Source organism: Chiloscyllium punctatum, chromosome 39 (assembly GCF_047496795.1).
Source record: "Chiloscyllium punctatum isolate Juve2018m chromosome 39, sChiPun1.3, whole genome shotgun sequence".
NCBI lineage: Eukaryota > Metazoa > Chordata > Chondrichthyes > Orectolobiformes > Hemiscylliidae > Chiloscyllium > Chiloscyllium punctatum.
The window spans coordinates 14,376,038-14,396,991 of NC_092777.1; the positions used below are offsets into that span (position 1 = coordinate 14,376,038).

General features: G+C 47.8%; 1 protein-coding gene across 1 annotated transcript in view; it reads right to left on the reverse strand.

Annotated features, from left to right (window-relative positions):
• The window catches only part of LOC140463836 (caskin-2-like), a 292,300-nt gene extending 271,690 nt beyond the window's left edge, over positions 1-20,610 (reverse strand). The window contains exons 1-2 of the mRNA XM_072558217.1: positions 20,351-20,610; positions 16,989-17,495 (exon numbers count right to left, since the gene is read on the reverse strand). Of these exons, the coding sequence (XP_072414318.1) occupies positions 16,989-17,082 (94 nt within the window). The 5' untranslated portion in view covers positions 17,083-17,495; positions 20,351-20,610. The remainder of the gene's footprint in view (positions 1-16,988; positions 17,496-20,350) is intronic.
• Positions 20,611-20,954: the final 344 nt, after the last annotated feature.

The following is a 20,954-nucleotide window of genomic DNA, read 5'->3' on the forward strand; positions in this document are numbered from 1 at the left end:
TACAATCAGATGGATTAGCCAAACAAAATACTCCCCACCCGTCTCGTTCAGATAATCGAGGTAGTGCTGTATTTAGGACAGAAATATATGCTCTTGATTGTTAGGGGTTTAAGGGTTGCAGGGAGGAGGCGGGAGAATGGGGTTGAGAAACTTATCAGCTACGATTGAATGAGTCAAATGACCTAATTTCTGCTTCAATGTCCTGTGTCCTTATGGATTAGCAGTGGGAAATGCAGGGATATAGGGACAGGGTAAGGTGTGGGGGTGTGGGTCTGGGTGGGATGCTCTTTGGAGGGTTGCTATGGACTTTATGGACTAAATGGTCTGTTTCCATACTGCAGGGATTCTATGATTTTACATACTTAAGGAACCATCCTTAGTCCTCTGTGGTACAGAACTCCATTGATTCCCTACCCTCGGAGGGTAAGGAATTTCTCATTCTGGTCTTAAATGGGTAACCCCTTACACTGAGATGATGCTCTCTGGTCCTAGATTCTCCTACAAAAGGAGAAACAATGTCTCCACAGCTACCTTGCCAACTCCCTGAATAATTCTGTACACCTCAATGCGGCATGTTGGCTAAGGAATAAATATTAGCTCAGTTCATAGGAGAGAACTTTCCAGTTTTGTGTGTCAAAATTCACCAAGCATTTACAAGTTGCTGATAACCTTAATGCAAGTTCTGGACTAAGTGTCTTACATTTAATGATCTGCAAGTAAACATCAATATCGAGAAGCCATTCTTCAGCCTCTTTTGCTGGTCAGCAATTATTAACAACACTGTGCTTCAGGAAGGAGAGAAACCTGACTGAACCTTTATCCAGTATTTGGCAAGTCAGTAACCAGAGGATGCAGGTTCAAGATCATTGGTTAAAAGGAGAGGAAGATGGGAAGTTTGTTTTTAAAAACAGTGCGAGTTGCGAACAGTTGAGAATGCGTGGTCAGAGAATATTAACTTTCCCAAAGGAAACCGGATACATCAGTCAAAAATTTGGGATGTTGCTGGGTTTGGAGGGTTCAAGCTACAGGGAGAGGCTGAATAGGCTGGGGCTGTTTTCCCTGGAGCGTCGGAGGTGGAGGGATGACCTTATAGAAGTTTATAAAATCATAATGGACATGGATAGGGTGAACAGACAAAGTCTTTTCCCTGGGATGGGGGAGTCGAGAACTAGAGTGCTTAGGTTTAGGGCGAAAGAGGTAAAGTATAAAAGAGATCTAAGGGACAACTTTTTTCAGGCAGAGAGTGGTACGTATATAGAATGAGCTGCCAGAGGAAGTGGTGGAGGCTGGTACAATTGCAGCATTTAAAAGGCATCTGGATGGGTATATGAATAGGAAGAGTTTGGAGGGATATGGGCCGGGTGCTAGCAGGTGGGACTAGATTGGGTTGGGATATCTGGTCGGCATGGACGGGTTGGACCGAAGGGTCTGTTTCCATGCTGTACATCTCTAAGACTCTGTGAGGGCTTAAGAGCTGGGGCTGTGAGATGAATTGGAATTCTCTTTCAAACAGCAGCATGATGGGCCAAATAACCACCTTCTAGTCTGTAAAGTACTTTGATTCTGGGGAGGTAAAAGAAAATAAAAACCTAGTTGAAATGGCCAATTTTCTCAGGGCCAAACTGGCTGAAGTGTTGACTTTTATTGAAAAAAAAACTTGGGTGGATAGGATCAGCAGCCCCTTGCTATACCGTCCTTGCCTTTCACTCTAACACAAAGTGTCCCTGTCACCCCCAACCTGGATCGTTCACCTGGGCTGGCATTGCTATGCTGATACTGAAGTGTTCTTCAATGCCTCAGATATCTCCTGCAACAGAAAGTACTGACTGAGAAAGGGTAGGTATGGGCTCGGCATATTCGAACCAGTCAGTTGGGGCTATGCTAATGCCTCACGAGACACAAACCAAAAATGAAATGTGGGTGTGCATTCATACAGCAAGGACATGGTCTTCAGCAAGCTGCCATTCCTTCCCACCTCGTACAGTTCAGATCAACTTGTGTCCAGAATCTCTGGCCACACACTTCATCTGATGGTTTACAGCACTGGCCTTTATTTAGCCTTGAGAAAAAAAAGGTAATTTCAATCAGGTTTTATTTCCTTTTACCTCGCAGAATCAAAGTACCTTGCAGCTTGGAAGGTGGCGATTTGGCCCATCACATTACTGCTAGCTCTTATAAAGAGAATTCCAATTTGCCTCATAGCCCCAGCTATGACCACTGATCTTTTCTACCTTTTTTTTGGACAAACATTTATTTAACTCCTTTTGGGAAAGCAGCGATCGAACTTGCTCCTCCTACACTCTCTCAGCTAGTCACAACTCACTCTGTATTAAAAAAAATTTTCCACCTTCCACACTGTAACCAGCTATCTTATACCTGTGTCCTCTGGTTACTGATGTGCCAAGTATTGGGTACGGATCCAGTGAGGTTTCTCCCCATCCTGACAACATGTACTGAACAGTTACATCGTAGAAGGCGGCCATTTAGCCCATCTTGCCTGCATCAGTTCTATTCCCTAGTGCCAATGTCCTGCCTTCCACCCCCCCCCCCCATATCCCCGCACATCTTTTCCATCCAAACTATTATCAACATTCTTTTGAATGCCTCAATTGAACCTGCCTCCACCACAGTGCGTTCCAGACCCTAACCACTCGCTGTTTGAAAAGTTATGTTTTAAAAACATTGTTTGCACATCACTTCAAACTGATTCTCTTCTCTTTAATGGGCATTGTTATGAAGGGTCTCTAATTGCCCTCAGATACCTTATGACAGTATGCCCCCTTGGTGTGAGAGACGACATTCTGTGAGAGTCGGCTGTCTGACAGAAAAGCCAGGAGCTGAACTTAGTCCTTGTGTCATAGAGTCAAACAACATGAAACAGACCCTTTGGCCCAACCAGTCCATGCCGACCATATTCCCAAACTAAACCAGACCTACCTGCCTGTGCTTGGCCCATATCCCTGTAAACCATCCCTATTCATGAACTTATCCAAATGTCTTTTAAACTTTGTAACTGTACCTGCATTCACCACTTCCTCAGGATATTCATTCCACATACAGTTTCACTCTCTATGTAAAAAACATTGTGATTTGTGTGTCGTTTTCTCCTTTCACCTTAAAAATATACCTCCTAGTCTTGAACTCTCACAGCTGAAAAGACCTTTGCTATTCATCTTATCTGTGTCCCTCATGATTTTGTAAGGTCATCCCTCAACCTTCTACAATCCAGTGAAAGAAAATCCCAGCCTATCCAGTCTCTCCTCATAACCCTCCATTCCTGGCAACATCCTGGTAAATCTCTTCTGAATCGTCCCCAGTTTAATAACATCCTTCCTCTAACAAGGTGACCACGACTGCGCATAGTACTTAGTTAATCAGGTTAGTAGCATTTATTTTCACTGAATTGCCCCTCTGCAGTTGCTACTGAGGGTGGAGAGTGTGGTGCTGGAAAAGCACAGGTCAGGCAGCATCCGAAGAGCAGGACAACTGATGTTTTGGGCATTATCCCTTTATCAGGAATTATGCGCAAAACGTCTATTCTTCCGCTCCTCGGATGCTGCCTGGCCTGTTCTTTTCCAGCACCACACTCTCTACTCTGATCTCCAGCATCTGCAGTCCTCACTTTCTCCTACTTGTTACTTAGGGCAGAGTTGGAGTAACCTTCTAGCTACAGCTTGCTGCCTGAGGCCAATGTTATGGGTGAAGCAAAGGTGGAAAGGGTAGGGCAGGGGGGTGTTGTGGTGAGAGGGATGGCTTAGGTCACATTCCTTAACCTGTGCCATTTCAATGCCACTGTCTCTCATTGGCAGGATAACATCCACAAGGCAATTTGCTCATTAACAAATCATGAGAAACATTCATCAACTTCAAACTACATCGAGTTGTCTTTAGTGAACTGACACTCGAGATTCTGTCGGCAAACATCACACTCAACAGCTCCAGCAGCACCTGCCAAAACATCAGTCGGCTTCAGAGAGCTGGTAACACAAACATGGGAAAAGTAAAGCTTTGGGAAGTAGATCATATGCAGGTTAGCAATTGAGGTGCAGATCAAGCATGGTCTAACTGAATGATCAAATAGGCTGGAGGCGGCTCTGCACGGTGTCCTACTCCCCTAGGTGCATGCAGAGCAACTAAAGCAGAACATAATCCTCAGACGTTCACTTCAGCAGGAAGGAAAGAAAGACTCAAATCTCCACAGCATTTTTCACAATCTTAAGACATTCCAGAACTCCTTACAGACAATGAAGTGCCAAAGAAATGTAGCCACGACTACAAGAAGCCTAGCAGCCAGTTGGACACAGCCAGCTCTCCTCGCGAGGAGGACCAGATCAAATGTTGTTCCCTTCCAAACAGAGTCATGCAGGTTTAGGGATGAACGGTGGTTAAGGTGTCAGAACGGACCGTTCTACTCTTATGAAAGGAGGCCATAGGATCTTTCAGATCCACCTGAGAGACAGGAAGTGATACCCGCTTAATGTCACCTCAGGACATAACATCTCTGGTGGTGCGGGATTGGAGTGAGAGTCGACACCTAGTGTTCGATTCGCTGCACGTGGGCTTGAAGCTATAACCTTCTCACTTGGCATTTTCCTTCCCAACTGCCAAGCTAAGAAGCCCGGACTGTGGCACAGCCCAGTGATGTACAATGTAATACTAACCAGGAGACAGTCCGGCCCAAACCCCTGATACAGGTTGACTCAGACGGTCTCAATCAGGTGACATTTGGGCTATCATTTCACGAAGGAATTACCCCTGACCTCAGTAACATGAACCACAAAAGGGTATCTCTGTGAACTGGAGGCTGGGCTGGCCTCAACTGCGATGGCCCTGAAGGTCAAATATCCTGCGGTCATTTGCCTTTGAGATGGTCAAGCCCAACTAGACAAGAGAGATCCCCACTGACCATTACTTCTTCTAAAACCGAAGTCTAGGCACAGCCCAGATTGAGAAGGCACTGAGGGAAATATAGATTTTCGTCTTTTTTTGTTAAATATACTCTGCTCGCTCATGTTTGGAGAATCGTGTTCATCTTGAAGAAATACCTCCCAACTTTGAAAAGAGCACCAAACTGCACAGATGCTCCTTATTCCTTCAGTACAAGGTACTGTTGTTATCAGAATCAAATTTTTAAAAAATGAGGAGTAGGCCGTACAGTGGACCTGCTTTGTGATGCAATAGGTAGCTCATGTATTACTGTGGTGTGAACTTTCACTTCAACTGAAACACTTCAACGTTCTGCCAATGCACTCCGTGTTCACCCCTCAAATTATTCCCACTCTCTGGAGCAGATCAGTCCCCGACGGCACTTCACCCTCACAACTCACTTCTGTCTGACAGACACCAAGCTCAGAAAGACAGAACCTACAAATAGATTTTTTTCAGGTTTTCTTTCCCCTGCTGTTACTTGAATGGCACGGTCCCCAGTGATGGAGTGGTTTTATCACTGAGCTCCTTAAAAAAAAAAGAGTTGCTGAAATCCTTGGTTTGGAAAGGTACGAGAAAGCAGTCAGTTTAGACCCCATTCTTAAAGAGCCTCTTACATCACCTCACTGGGACTTGAAGGTGCTCCACAGAATGGGCCTGTGAATATTTTTACAAGATGTCAAGATGTAACAAGTCACAAAATAGAAAATATTAGGGGTGGCACCGTGGCTCAGTGGTTAGCACTGCTAACCTGGGTTCAACTCCGCCCTCAGCCAACTGTCTGTGTGGTGTCTGCACATTCTCCCAGTGTCTGCGTGGGTTTTCTCCTACAGTCTAAAGATATGCGGGTTAGGTGGATTGGCCGTGCTAAATTACCCCTAGCGCCCAGGGATGTGTAAATTAGATGGGTTAGCCATGGGAAATACAGAGTTCCTGGGATAGGGTAGGGGGATGGGTTTGGTGGGATGCTCTTTGGAGGGTCAGTGTGGACTTGATGGGCCAAATGGCCTGCTTCCATACTGTGGACATTCTATGATATGATTCTATGCTAACAACTTACGCATAAGGAACTAACACATTGTGGAGATGACAGTGAATGAGCAGGGAAGGAAGTCCTACACTATCAACATGGACTTAGAATCCTCTTTTGGGAGCAGTTCAGAGAAGCCTCACTGGAGCAAGTGGCTTTTTTTTTTAGCTTGGGCCAGCACTCAAAGTTTAGAAAAGTGAGAGTTGGCATTCTCGAAAGGCACAAGGTCCAGAGTGGGGCTGGGCAGGCTGGGGACTGTCTTGGTTGAATCTAAAACTGCTGGAACGATTACAAAATAAGGAGTCTCCGACTGAAGACAGATGAGGAAGAAATTCCTCTCAAAAGGGCATTAGCCAACAGCCATGATCTTATTCACTGTTGGAGCTGGCTTGAGGAACCTGTAAATGTTCTTACCCGTGCTCCCATGCCTCATGTAGAACAACTGCACACTGCATTCATTTGACAGTGCAGCAAGTGACCTTTTCCATTGCAGCTCCAACATTGCAATGATTTCTTTTCGACAAAGAGGCCAATTAAATCTGACAGAACTGGAAGGAAGGGCGGTGTGGCAGGGACCTCTGAAACCTGGGCCTCACTCAAATGTTCTTCCAAAAGGAACACCCAATGACATAATGGGACAGATGAGCAAATCCACAGTCTTTCTTCTCGTGCCCACAAGTAAAAAGCCAGCCAAAGCAGAGGCTGCCAGGGCCCAACAGCTGAACAGAGATCACATTGAATGCCTTCAGTGGTGACAAGAGCTCTCTTTCCTGGCACACAGATATCCCTCTGTCTGGCAAGGGGAGAAGAAACACATACCTGATTCATGCAGGAAAGCGACATAACAATCAATTTGCCGTTTAAGTCGAATGAGTCCTAAACCACAGGGACTACGATTTATCATAAAAATAAGACTCACATCAAGCTCCCCATTCCCTCCAATGGCTTGTCTTTCTCCACAGCTCGGTCTATTCTTTTCTTTACACCCTCCAAGTTTCTACTTCCCCTTTGATAGTTAGGAATGAGCACTTTCACAAGATGGCAACTTATACACTAAGAAGTCCAAAGGATGTGAAGGTTAGGTGGATTAGCTATGCTAAATTGCCCAGTGTCCAGGGATATGCAGGCTAGGTGAGTTAGCCATGGGAAATGTAGGGCTAGAGGGATGGGTGTGTGTGGGATGCTGTTCAGACAGTCAATGTGGACTCAACGGGCTGAATGGCCTGATTACACACTAAAGGGATTCTATGACTCTGTAAGCAAAAGTAGTATGTTGAGGAGATGACAGGCTACAGGCAGAATGCTAACACTGTCGGTATGGACATTGCCTGCAAATAACTTCTAATGCGGTATGCCAATGTATTAACCTCTCCTCTCCAGCAAGTCAGCTTGAGATACTTAGGTGAAGATAACCAGGGTCCTTCCAATCTATTCAAACTGTGCCTGGGGTAATCTGCTCCCTCAAACCCTAACCACCCAGCCAGCTCATTCCAGAAGGCACACTGAAGGAAGGAGTGCTCCAATCGTTCCAGGCCTCGAATTGCCAACCAGTACCACAGCCTTGCAACAGTCACCCCGCCCCGTCCACATACTGGCAATCCTAGAACCCATCTCACTGGCAACCAATGCATGTGTTCATCAGAACAGAGCTCCATGGAATATTTATTTGTTTGAGATGGTCAGTGATCGTCAGCAGAGTTCAAGGTCAGGTGAGCTTAGAGCTTGTGGCTGGATCAGTTATTTCACAAGGGTTACCTCCTCTTGTATGACTGGAGCTTAAGCATCTCCCTGCCTTACAGATCACCACACACCACGGTAACCAAGGTCCAAGGGAAGCGGTCAGGCTGTGCCAAAGTAAAGTTAGTGAGATGTGAGAAGGGATTAGGGTGAAGCGCCCAGTTTTTCTTCTCCAGCTGTCATGTGGCATGATAGCTAGGCCCAGGAATTCACACTCTCTCCCACAGGACGCTGCTCTCTTGCTCTGGCATGGAGGTCTCTTCCCTGCGTGGAGGTCTTCTTCATCTTTGGCTTCCAGGTGTTCCAGCAGCCTGCTAAACTGTCTTGGCTCAGCGTGGCGTTCTTCAGCAGAGGTTTCTGGCCTAGCATTCTAGTGGCCCAGCAAGACAGTCTCCTCTCAGAATGGCAGTCTTGTCCAGGCTGCACCTTCAGGGTATTCGATCATTCCTAAACTGGCTTTCACCAGGCCCAGGAGCCATTAACGGAACTGTGATGAATTTTGCCTTAATTTTACTGTCTTACTATTACGTATGACTTCTGTCATTGATGCAGGTGCCACAATAGGGTGGTTTACAAAAGACTTCACTGTACTTTTCATGTAAAATTACAAGTGACAATAAATTTCTATTCTATTCCTTTCTTGTTTCACTATCCTATGTTCTAACAGGTAGTTCTAAGGACAGTCTTGGTCCCCAGTGTGTCTACCCTGAGGGGCAATTGCGCTCTGATAGCTGAAGGCTCTCCTCCTCCTCCATCTCCATGTATCGATCCAATTGGGAACAACTTTCTTTTCAGGTGGAAAGTAGGCTCCTCCCTTCAGCACGAGGAGCTCACTGCTCGTAGTTCTTTCAGTAAAGGCGTTGGGTGAACAAACGTCCATACAGCAGATCAGTCTGAGATCAAATCCTAATGTGGTACCAATTTTCCTCAATACTCTTATGAAAGGAACAACAATCAGAAAGAATCCTTATTCTTGTGTCCTGTCCAATAACCCATGGCAGGGGAGGACTTACAATACAGAATTCCAAAGTTTCACAGAATTTTGATTAAGGGAATCTCACTTCTTAATGGTGGGCCACTTATTCAGAGACCACAACTCCATAGTTATTGGCTTGTAGATAGAGGGGAACAACCTGTTAGCATCTACCTCATCAAGCCCTCCAGGAATTTGATATATGTTTCGGTTAGATCACCTCACATTCATCTCAACTCCAGGGAATATTGGTCTTCTCAATACCTCCTCATGAGACAGACCCCATCATCCCAGGAACCAGGCCAGTGAACCTTCGTTTCACAAATATACCATTCCTTGAGTAAGGAGACCAAAAACTGTGCACAATACTCCAGCTGTGGTCCCACCAAGACTCTACACAAACTTATTTATATTTCAAACCCTTTGTAATAAGAGTTAAAATATCATTTACTTTACTAATTGGTTGGTACAACTGCATGTTAACTTGCAGTGATAAGCGTCTGAGAACATTCAGATGTAATCAAATATCTACTTTTTCCAGTCTCTCACCCTTTAAAAATGTGTCCATGTTGTGCGTTTATATGAAGAAATGGAATATTGACCTTTATTTCACAGGAAATGGTATATAAAACTAGGGAGGTTTTCCTGAATTTGTCCAAGGCACTAGTCAAACCATCACTGGAATACTGTGAACAGTTTCATTCCCCTTACCTAAGGAAAGATACACGAATACAGGAGGCAGTCCACAGAAGGTTCATTAGCCTGATATAAAGGTATGGAGGGACTGCCTTATCAGGACAGGTTGAGTATCTGGGGCCTGTACTCATTGGACTTTAGAAGAACGAGAGATGACCTTATTGAAACGTATAAGATTCTGAGAGGAGTTGACAGGGTAGATGTGGGAAGGTTGTTGCCCACTGTGGGAGAGTCTAGGGCCAAAGTGCATTATCTCAGAATAAGAGGCTGCATATTTAAATCAGAAATTAAAAGGACTTTTTTTCTCTCAGAGGACTGTAAATCTATGGAATTATTTACCACAGAGGGCCGTTTAGGCTGGGTCATCAAGTATAATTAAATCAGTAAGGGAATCGAGGATATGTGGAAAAGGCAAGGATGTGGAGTTAAGAATTAATAGATCAGTGAATGGTGCAGCCGCCTCGATGGGCTGAATGGACTACTTCTGCTCTTATATTTTATCATCTTAACACGTGTGCATGACTGAGTGTACGAGCACGTGAGTGTGAGACTGTGTGTGCGCGTTACTGTTTACCGGGAGCAGACGTGATAAGATTTAACTGGAGTGCCCTCCTCACAGCCTGGGCTCACAGCAGAAAGGCAGTCAGTGCCTGTGGAGTGTCACTCCAGGGAATGACAGCACCAACAGCAGGAGATAGAAAGTTGCCAGGCACAACACAGTGAGCCGAGTCGGAAACACGAATGGCAACTAAAAGAGAACACAAGTGGCAAGGTACAGACCGAGACCAGCCCCAGGCTCGAAACTGCCAATCCTAATGAGCCTCGTCAGATGAGAAGTGTCTGGAAGGTTTGTGATTGCTGTGGTCTGCACATTAGCAGCTTGTGCTCTCAGTATTAATTAGTCAGGCACAGCAAGGGCTGGAATAGAAACTCAGGAGACATTTCGTTCTTGGCCAGTTGGAAAGAATTTGAAGCAGAAAGTGCCTTATTCTAACCATCCAAATACTGGGGCATTTTGTGAAACAAGTGTTACGGCTACATTTATGAATGTGAATTTCTTAATGTGAATTTCTTAATTCACATTCCACACAGAATAATTTTTTTTAGATTAGATTAGATTAGATTACTTACAGTGTGGAAACAGGCCCTTCGGCCCAACAAGTCCACACCGCCCCGCCGAAGCATAACCCACCCATACCCCTACCCCTACCCCTACATCTACCCCTTACCTAACACTATGGGCAATTTAGCATGGCCAATTCACCTGATCTGCACATCCTTTGGACTGTGGGAGGAAACCGGAGCACCCGGAGGAAATCCACACAGACACGGGGAGAATGTGCAAACTCCACACAGTCAGTCGCCTGAGGCGGGAATTGAACCCGGGTCTCTGGCGCTGTGAGGCAGCAGTACTAACCACTGTGCCACCGTGCCGCCCACAAATTTATTTTGAAGCAGCTAGTGGACAAGAACGTACATTTTTTCCCCACAATTAAAGAATGCTGCAGGGATTGCAAACCATGGCCAAAAGGAGCGCACGCACACCCAAAACCCAAAAAACTAATAAGTCACACCAAACAGCAAACCCCATTGGCTCTTCGCAACAAAGTACTAACCACATCCAACCAGGGTATGCTTCCATTACACAAAATAGTGCCCAATATCAGATGTGACTCTGTGACTGAACAACATCTTCTCAACAATCATGTGTCCATGAAGAATCATGCTCTCAGCCAACTCAGGATTGTCAGTTGGGCTGGCAATGCAGGTACTTGTTTGTCCGGGAAGTTACTCATTACAAGAGCCCTGTTATTTGCAGACAGAAAGAATTCATGTGCTTCTTTCAACTCAACAAAACAGGCAACAGCCATTTTCTGGTTAACTTCTCTGTATAATTCACTGACCAGAGTCAATCTACCCATTTTAAAATTTAAACAAATCTTGACAGTTAACTGTCAGTCTTCATTATCTGGCACATTCTCTTTTGCAATGCCTCTACCAGTCTGAGTCCACCTTCCAACCAATCAGCACTCACTTCTCAGGGTATGAATGTGGTTTTATTTTGGTCCTCCTTGTGAACGCTCTGGATGACAGCAAGATGAAAAGCTTCAACAAAACGTACCTTTTCTCATCAATACTTATAGTCTGTGTTACCAAACTAATTCTGGAGTTAGTTATCAGGTTGCTGTCAGTTTACCCTACTAGTGAGAGAAAAGGATGTTAGAGATAGGATGGATTGAACTCATAGACGGATTTGAGACTAACACAGGATGGGTAAGTCCAGTTGATGACCCCTAAAAACCATGTCTATAAGATCAGATCAATGAACATTATGGTTACTCGCAGCTCAGAAAGCAGGGTTTCTGACACCAAGATCCACATTTTGAATTATACAACAAAAGAAGATTTTCATAGGGAATTGTTGCGAACCTATAATTTAGCACAAACATCAGTTCCTACATTTCCCTACTGAATATCTTCCTTGTCCAGGAACCAACTTCCCGCTGGGGAACAACACAGCTTTTCCTATTTTGTATTTTAATAGCCTACCACAAAATTATCCAATCATCATAAAGAAGTAAGCTGATTTTTTTTTAAAAAGGGGGATGGTCAGAAGAAAGGGAGGGGATTAATAAAAATGGAGTTGGAGGGATATATAAAACACTCCAGCCCTTGCATTGTCCACTTCTTTCTAACGACTTTGAGGGTGTTGGAGGACACAAAGTGATCAGAACTTTTGCTCCTTTTGTTTTTTGTTTTTCAATATCACACACAATTGAATGGTTTTCCCTCTCCACTAAATCATCAGTGTAACTTTCCATCTTTACCCACCATCACTATTCAACCGTGTTCCCAATCAATAACTAATTGTCCTATAAAGCCCACCAGGGGGCAGTGCAAAAGCACCAAATATGTGGGAGAGGGAGCAGATTAAATCAAAGGGAAATTAGAGGGGGAAAACATAAAGCACTTCAACCCCTGTAGAAGTGCAGTCTTGGCGTCTTCCATCAATCGAATCTAGTGATGACCTGAATTTGGATTCCAGATTTTGTCAAATTCAAATTCCCACCATCTGTCATGGTCAGATTTGAACCCAGGTTCCAAGACTATCACATGCATTTCTATAATACTAATTCAGGGTCAATGCCATTGCCTCCCTATAGAGAACCACACCACAGGATTATCACACATAACTGAGTGACTTTCCCCATCACCAAAATCACCGTGACACTTTTTACTTTACTTTTCCCGTTAACTACCGCCAGTAATCAGCCATGCGGCCAATCAAACATTGACCTGCAAATCCTATTCCTGGTAATGCCTACCCTCAAAAGGGAGAGTGGTAGGGAGAGGAGGAAGGGGTTAAATTAAAATTGAGTCAGAAGGGGGAAGCAAAGCCCTGTATCCCTGGTGGCGCCCACCTCTCTTTAAAGGAGAGCCATACTCTTAAATAAACCATCTGATGAGTATAACCGTCTCTCAAACTCTGGGACTGTTCTGTTTGACCCTTAAAAGGATCTTCATTTCTAGCTCTGGCATCCAAAATACTTAGCTACGGAAAATATGAATCAAAATTACTTTCAGTTCAAAATCTGTGGATATGGAGAGCAGAAGGTAATCTGATACAAGACACGTCTCCCATTGTGACTTCATTACTCAATGACTTTCTGCTCACCACATTCACGGATAGTTTTTCTGTTGCATCATGTCCTTTCTAACAAGCACTCTTGGCATTCAGGCTAGCATCAACCAAGACGTAGCTGACGGTGAGATCATGTTCCCTAGCCAGAGTAGGAGGGACACAGAAGCAGCAGCTGCACTTACTGTTATTTAAAGCTAACAGTCAGAGAGAAAGCAGCAAGCTGCAGTCACCTGGACAGGCTACTATCACTCAACAGGAAGGCGTACCTGCATCTAGTGGGCCCACCTGGTAGTATTTCTCTATCCAAATCAAGGGCGAGAGATGAGGAAGAGGGAGTTGGTGGACAGCATCGAAGGCTGATGTTTAACACCGCAGTCTAAACGATGCCAACTCCAACCTTGTGACACTCCCTCATTGATACATTGGAACATCTGTCCAGTGTATGGACAGAAATCTCCAGTGTGAGATTTGAACTCACATAACCCAGGCTGATGCAAAGGTCTCTAGAATGCAGGGACCCTGAAGAGAGAGTGTTGACCAAGATGCATAACTGACACATTGCAAGCCAGATGCCAAAAAACTGACAACTTGACATCCGAAATCACAAGTTACAGGGCCCTCTCTCAAGCACAGGAAGCACCTCCTGCTGGATATCCACAGTCACTCAAGCTGGTTTCTGCATTGAAAGCAGAAGGGTAGAGGGGATTGGACAGGACAAGGAAAGAGCAGGATGCTAGCTGTCCCAAAGTGTCTGATGTCTGTATGGCTTTTCATACTTGGAGCTGGCCAGGTTTGAAGAGTGGAGATACCTGAGCAAAACACACAAAGGAAACAGACAAGGAAATTTGAAAACAGGAAATACTAGAAGTGTTTGGCTAGCCAAATATCTTCCAAAGTGAACAGGCAAGGTTTTGGTAGGGATTTACACCCCATCATTGATGCCTGAATTGGGTCCTGTGTGCACTACTTGGGGAATGGGGAGGAGAAGGCTGATTTTCCTGTTCAAATCGGATGACCTGGGAATAAGGAATTAAGGAAAACCAGGCAGTGCATGCTACCAGGAGAGAGAGAGAGAGAGAGAGAGGGAGTGATTGGGAAGGGAACTGGTCCCATTTTCAATCTTGTATTGACCAATGTGGCCAAAGATGGAATCTGGCCTAAAAAATAAAACATCTCTGACAATCTATCAAGCTTTCACTCTCTTAACAGAGCAATGCTGATGTTCTACATCACAATGACAACTGTGCTGAGTTGGTAGCACTGTCGTGGTTTTGAGCTCCAGTCTGGAACGAACAAACTAACACATGCACACACACAATCTAGATTATAATTTGACATTGGGTGGCTCAGTAGTTAGCACTGCTGCCTGGGTTTGATTCCACCTTCAGGTGATTGTGTGGAGTTTGTAAGTTCTCCCTGTGTCTGCATGGGTTTCCTCCGGGTGCTCCATTTTCCTCTCAGTCCAAAGATGTTCAGGTTAGTGGATTGGCCAGGCTTAATTGCCCATCGTGTCTAGGGGTGTGCAGGCCAGGTGGGTTAGCCATGGGAATTGCAGACGTGTAGGCTAGGGGTGTGGGTCTGGGTGGGATGCTCTTCAGAGGGGCATTGCAGAGTCAATGGGCCAAATGGCCTGCTTCTGCAATGAACGGAGGAAATTTCAATTCACCATCTCATCCCAAAGACAATGCAGCACTCCCTCATTACTGCATCCAGAGTGTCATCCTGGATTATACACTGTATTCTAGAGCCTACTGATTCACAGATGAGAGCGCTGACAGACTAGGTTACCATGGTTTACACAGGAGAAGTGACAGGTTTGTATTCCAGGGAGTCTTTAATAATTTAACACCAGAATCTTGACATCTGGGATTGTTACAGGTTTATAAGCTCTTCAGTCTTTAATTCAGGGAGTGTCTCCAGGGGGATATCCACTGTGAGTTATTACTCCAGCTGTTTGTCTGTTGAAAACGGTCCAGACACATAGGGCTTGGAGTACATGAATGTAAACTGTTCCACCACAGCTGCACTGAATGTGACATGGCCTCCCCACATTACATCAGCAACCATATTTACAAATTTGGCAATAATGCAATTTGGGTTGGGCAAGACGTTAGATAAAAGGTAAGGTTTTTTGGAGTTGCATTTAGGGGATTAGCTGAAAAAGTGCTATTTGGAAGTCATTCACCCTCACCTAAAGGTTTTTTTAAAAATAAAAATAAACTGGAGCCAACAGGAAATTCACACTTGGAAATAAATGCCACTTTTCTATACCACAGCTGGGTTTCATGTGTCCAGCTTCTGTCCACCAATCCTCGACTGAAACTGATTGATCACAAGCAACAGCTCAAGAAATTTATGAACAACTCACAATGATGGAGCAACTCCATCAACAATAAATAAAATGGAGGTGCTTCACAGAATTAACAAGGAACAAGCAAACCCAAATCCTGCCTAAAGAGGAGCAGTGATCCAAAGATGGGATGTGGAGGTGCCAGTGTCGGACTGGGATGGACAATGTTGGAAGTCACACGACACCAGGTTACAGTCCAACAAGTTTATTCGGAATCACAAACTTTTGGAGCACTTGCTGCCTGGTCAGGTGAAAGAGCAGTGCTCCGAAAACTTATGATTTCAAATAAACCTGGTGGACTATAAAACTTGGCATCTTGTGACTTCTGATTTTGATCAAAAGTTAAATCACAATGAGGTGGGTGCTCAGTGAGAGTGTTGAATCTACTGCAGATCAGTTCAATACTGAGCTGACAGTGGACCTTTCCATTCTTCAGAATAGGTGTCAGCTCAATCTTCAATTTCTCATCCTCGTTTCAAAATCCCTCAGTGGTCTCCACTCTCCCAATTCCTGGAGTCTCTTCCAATCCAAAAATGCCCTGAGATCTCTGACTAATGAACAAATTTCCCCAATTTTTAATTGCCCAACCATGGCTGGCCTTGTTTTAGTTTTCACCCCTGAAAAACTTTCAAATTCTTTCCATAAACTCCACCACCTGTCTCACTCATTAAGATTATACCTGATTTTTTTTTTTAAAAAAGCCCCATTTACCAAACTTTTGGTCACCTGTCCTAATAGATTTGCAGCTTGTCATGGTTCCTTGTCCCATGGAGCAGCTTGGAGAAATGTCTGCTCGTGTACAGGCGCGGCATGAATGCAGGTTGTTGTTGTAATTTCCGGTTTGTTGTGTCTCCTGGATCTTCGGCCGCTCCCATCAGCTAGTGCCAACTTTGAGGTAAATCTCCCAGTGAGAGCTCTTTGATTCCTACGTTCTCTTCACTGTTTAGGCCCGGCAGACTAATCCTGTTCCTACACTCGGCTCCCCGAGTAGTGACTCACCCCCTAGCTCGGAACTCACATCTTCCTCAAACTGGCATATGCCAGCTCACTTTCACCCCCTTTTTTTGTGTGTGTGTGGGGGGGTGGAAATCTGACAACAAGGAGACACTGTTGGACAAGTTTGGGAACTTCGCGATACCCCTATTTGAAAGGGAAGGCTCATTGAGACTGGGGGGGCGGGACATTATTTGAAGTTTGGACATAAACTGGATCGACCGCCCGTTGTATGCTCGATATTCAGTTCCAGAATAATGCATTAGAGCACAACAGGCGGCTACCACAATAAGTCCAGGCGATTCGGTCCATATCCACCTTCCTACCCATCCTATCCACTGACCCTCTCCGGGATTGCCTGGCAAGGTTTCCCCACTCTACCGCCGTGCAGCCCTGCAATTAAAGCCGAGTGCACACCCCAGCAAACCACACATATACACACACACACACACACACAGTCACAACTTTATAGTAAAATGCAGCCTCCGGCTCTCCCCAATTCACTCAAGGTACCGAGTACAAAAGCACATTCTCCAAAATCGCCCGCAATCAACATATTTTTGTTTTTATGTAAAAAAAATATTTCAGAAAGCTTCAGAGAGTGGCGCTTGCCAACGCTGAGAGAGAGAAGGTTACTCACTGCTTTTTGTAGCCTTGATCTTGGCCAGTAACTTCTGTGTCGAGGACACATCGCCGTTTTTTACCGCTTGGACCAGCTCCTGTTCTCTGCCCATATTTAAATCCTACGTCGATGTTACAGTTCAGCCATGGGAAGCCGCACAGTCCCTGTATCACTCCTTCATTCTCGTCATATTGTTTCCCCCAGCCTGAATTATTACAGTATCAATACCGTCTTTTCCTGGGCAGGGAGCTGGGGGTGGGGGGGGGAAAGAGATTCCCAGGCAACTGGCGTACATTCGCAAAGTTCCTTCAAAGTGAAACTGATTAAATTTTGTTTCCAGTCAGTTTCCCCGCTTCCCGGTCAGTTCCAGGTCAATCGCAGATGTTTGAACGCTGGCTCTGTGTTGATCAATATTGCTCCCTGTGCCAGTGTCTGACTCGCTGCTCCTCTCTCGGAGTTCGCTTCACGAGCAAGTGTTTAACCCATCCTTCTCCTGGTCTAGCAGACCTCAGGCCACAGCCCCATCTGAGGAATCAAGAACACCGAGAAGTTGAGAACCAGGCAATCGTGCGGCTGGTGGGCTGAGGACAAAACTCCTTTTCCCCCAGAGACCAGATCGAGACAAGTGCCAGTCAGGGGCTGCCCCGGCAGCAATTACTGTCGCCAGTATAAACAGCCCGGTGAGCTGGCTGCTGGTTATCACACAACTTGGTTAAAAAAGGAAATCAAGGAGCTGCTGTCGGAGATCACTGTGTCAGCGCCTCAACATCAACTCCAACAGCAAGGGGCAGCTTCGGTGTATACACACACACACACAGCTCCCATCACACACACACACACACAGACAGACAGCTCCCATCACACATACACACACACACACACACAGCTCCCATCACACACACACACACACAGACAGACAGCTCCCATCACACATACACACACACACACACACACAGACAGACAGCTCCCATCACACATACACACACACACACACACACACAGACAGCTCCCATCACACACACACACACACACACACTCCCCTCCTCGACTGGACAGCTACCCCCCAGGTGCACCTTTCCTGCACCCCTTCACTGAACTCCCCATCCCCCCCAGGGGCACCTTCACTCTATTCCCCACCCCCACGGGCACCTTCACTGTACTCACCCCCCCTCCCCCGGGGGCACCTTCACTTTATTTACCCCCCCCTCCCCCGGGGCACCTTCACTGTATTTACCCCCCCCCTCCGCCGGGGCACCTTCACTGTATTTACCCCCCCCCCCTCCGCCGGGGAACCTTCACTGTATTTACCCCCCCCCTCCCCCGGGGCACCTTCACTGTATTTACCCCCCCCCCTCCCCCGGGGCACCTTCACTGTATTTACCCCCCCCTCCCCCGGGGCACCTTCACTGTATTTACCCCCCCCTCCCCCGGGGCACCGTCACTGTATTTACCCCCCCCCCCTCCCCCGGGGCACCGTCACTGTATTTACCCCCCCTCCCCCGGGGCACCTTCACTGTATTTACCCCCCCCTCCCCCGGGGCACCTTCACTGTATTTACCCGCCCCCCTCCCCCGGGGCACCTTCACTGTATTTACCCCCCCCCCCCTCCCCCGGGGCACCTTCACTGTATTTACCCCCCCCCCTCCCCCGGGGCACCTTCACTGTATTTACCCCCCCCCCTCCCCCGGGGCACCTTCACTGTATTTACCCCCCCCCTCCCCCGGGGCACCTTCACTGTATTTACCCCCCCCCTCCCCCGGGGCACCTTCACTGTATTTACCCCCCCCCCTCCCCCGGGGCACCTTCACTGTACTCACCCCCCCTCCCCCGGGGGCACCTTCACTGTATTTACCCCCCCCCCCCTCCCCCGGGGGCACCTTCACTGTATTTACCCCCCTCTCCCCCGGGGCACCTTCACTGTATTTACCTCCCTCCCCCCCCCGGGGCACCTTCACTGTATTTACCCCCCTCCCCTCCCCTCCCTTCCCCCCCTCCCCCGGGGGCACCTTCACTGTATTTACCCCCCTCCCCTCCCCTCCCTTCCCCCCTCCCCCGGGGGCACCTTCACTGTATTTACCCCCCTCCCCTCCCTTCCCCCCCTCCCCCGGGGGCACCTTCACTGTATTTACCCCCCTCCCCTCCCCCGGGGGCACCTTCACTGTATTTACCCTCCCCCGGGGGCACCTTCACTGTATTTACCCCCCCTCCCCCGGGGCACCTTCACTGTATTTACCCCCCCCCTCCCCCGGGGGCACCTTCACTGTATTTACCCCCCCCCTCCCCCGGGGGCACCTTCACTGTATTTACCCCCCCCCCTCCCCCGGGGGCACCTTCACTGTATTTACCCCCCCCTCCCCTCCCCCGGGGCACCTTCACTGTATTTACCCCCCCCCCCGGGCACCTTCACTGTATTTACCCCCCTCCCCTCCCTTCCCCCCCTCCCCCGGGGGCACCTTCACTGTATTTACCCCCCTCCCCTCCCCCGGGGCACCTTCACTGTATTTACCCTCCTCCTCCCCCGGGGGCACCTTCACTGTATTTACCCTCCCCCTCCCCCGGGGGCACCTTCACTGTATTTACCCTCCCCCTCCCCCGGGGGCACCTTCACTGTATTTACCCTCCCCCTCCCCCGGGGGCACCTTCACTGTATTTACCCCCCCCCTCCCCCGGGGCACCTTCACTGTATTTACCCCCCCTCCCCCGGGGGCACCTTCACTGTATTTACCCCCCCCCCTCCCCCGGGGGCACCTTCACTGTATTTACCCTCCCCCTCCCCCGGGGCACCTTCACTGTATTTACCCCCCTCCCCTCCCCCGGGGCACCTTCACTGTACTTACCCCCCCCCGGGCACCTTCACTGTATTTACCCCCCCCCCCCGGGGCACCTTCACTGTATTTACCCCCCCCCCCGGGGCACCTTCACTGTATTTACCCCCCTCCCCTCCCCCGGGGGCACCTTCACTGTATTTACCCCCCTCCCCTCCCCCGGGGGCACCTTCACTGTATTTACCCCCCCAGGCACCTTCACTGTATCCCCCTCCCCACCCCCTTCACCCACCTGACCCAGGTGCTGCCCCCTTGCTGTCGTGTTCCTGAACAAATAGCAACTTCCCTGAGTTCCAGAGGAACATCCCAATTCCGAACCTGCCCCCGCCCCTTTTTCCCTCCTCCCACCTGAGGGAAGGGGCCAGGAGGAGTCCCGCCGGGGTGGGGGTCGGGATTGTGGAGCAAAGGTGGTGGGTGGGGGTGTTCAGGAATTCACTGGGAGTTATAACAGCAACAAAGGGTGTGTATGTGTGTGTGGTGGATGGGGAAGGTGCCTGCGGAATGCAGAGGGGGTCGGGGGAGTCAGGCGCACGGCAGAGTCCCGAACAAACTCACCCGAGAGCCGGCAGCGGTGGGATCCGGAGCCCGGACTCACAGTCAGAGACAGAGAGAGAATAGGAACAAAATCTCCAGGCGGGCGGGACAAATCCGAGCCAGCCAACTTTCACCGTCCGGCTACCAGCAACATCCCTCTCCCAGGAGGGTCACATCCTTCTGGGGGGAGTTTTTCCCTATAACCCTTTCACCTCCAGAGAGCTCCCTTTCCCCCAATCCCAGGGATCAATCCCAGTTTCACTCCAAACTCTCTCCCACACTGTCACCTGGATAAGCGGAATTCCCACCCCCACCCCCGGGCACCATTGGAGAGCAATCCCCACTCCCTCCCATTGCATTGGGTATAGCTCCTGTCACTCACACAGCCACTCCATTTAAAGAGCCAAGCGCTCTCGCCCAGCCAGCTGCATTTTTCTAACTTCAGCAACGTGAGTGCATTTCTGGATGTGTTGACTGTGATGGTGTGAGTTATTGTCCTTTATGAGGAAAGGTCGTTCAGACTGGGCTTGTCACCGCTGGTGCTCAGAAGATGGAGGAACAAGTGCGGACTGCAGATCGGAGTCAAAAAGTGTGGGTGTTGGAAAAGCACAACCGGTCGGGCAGC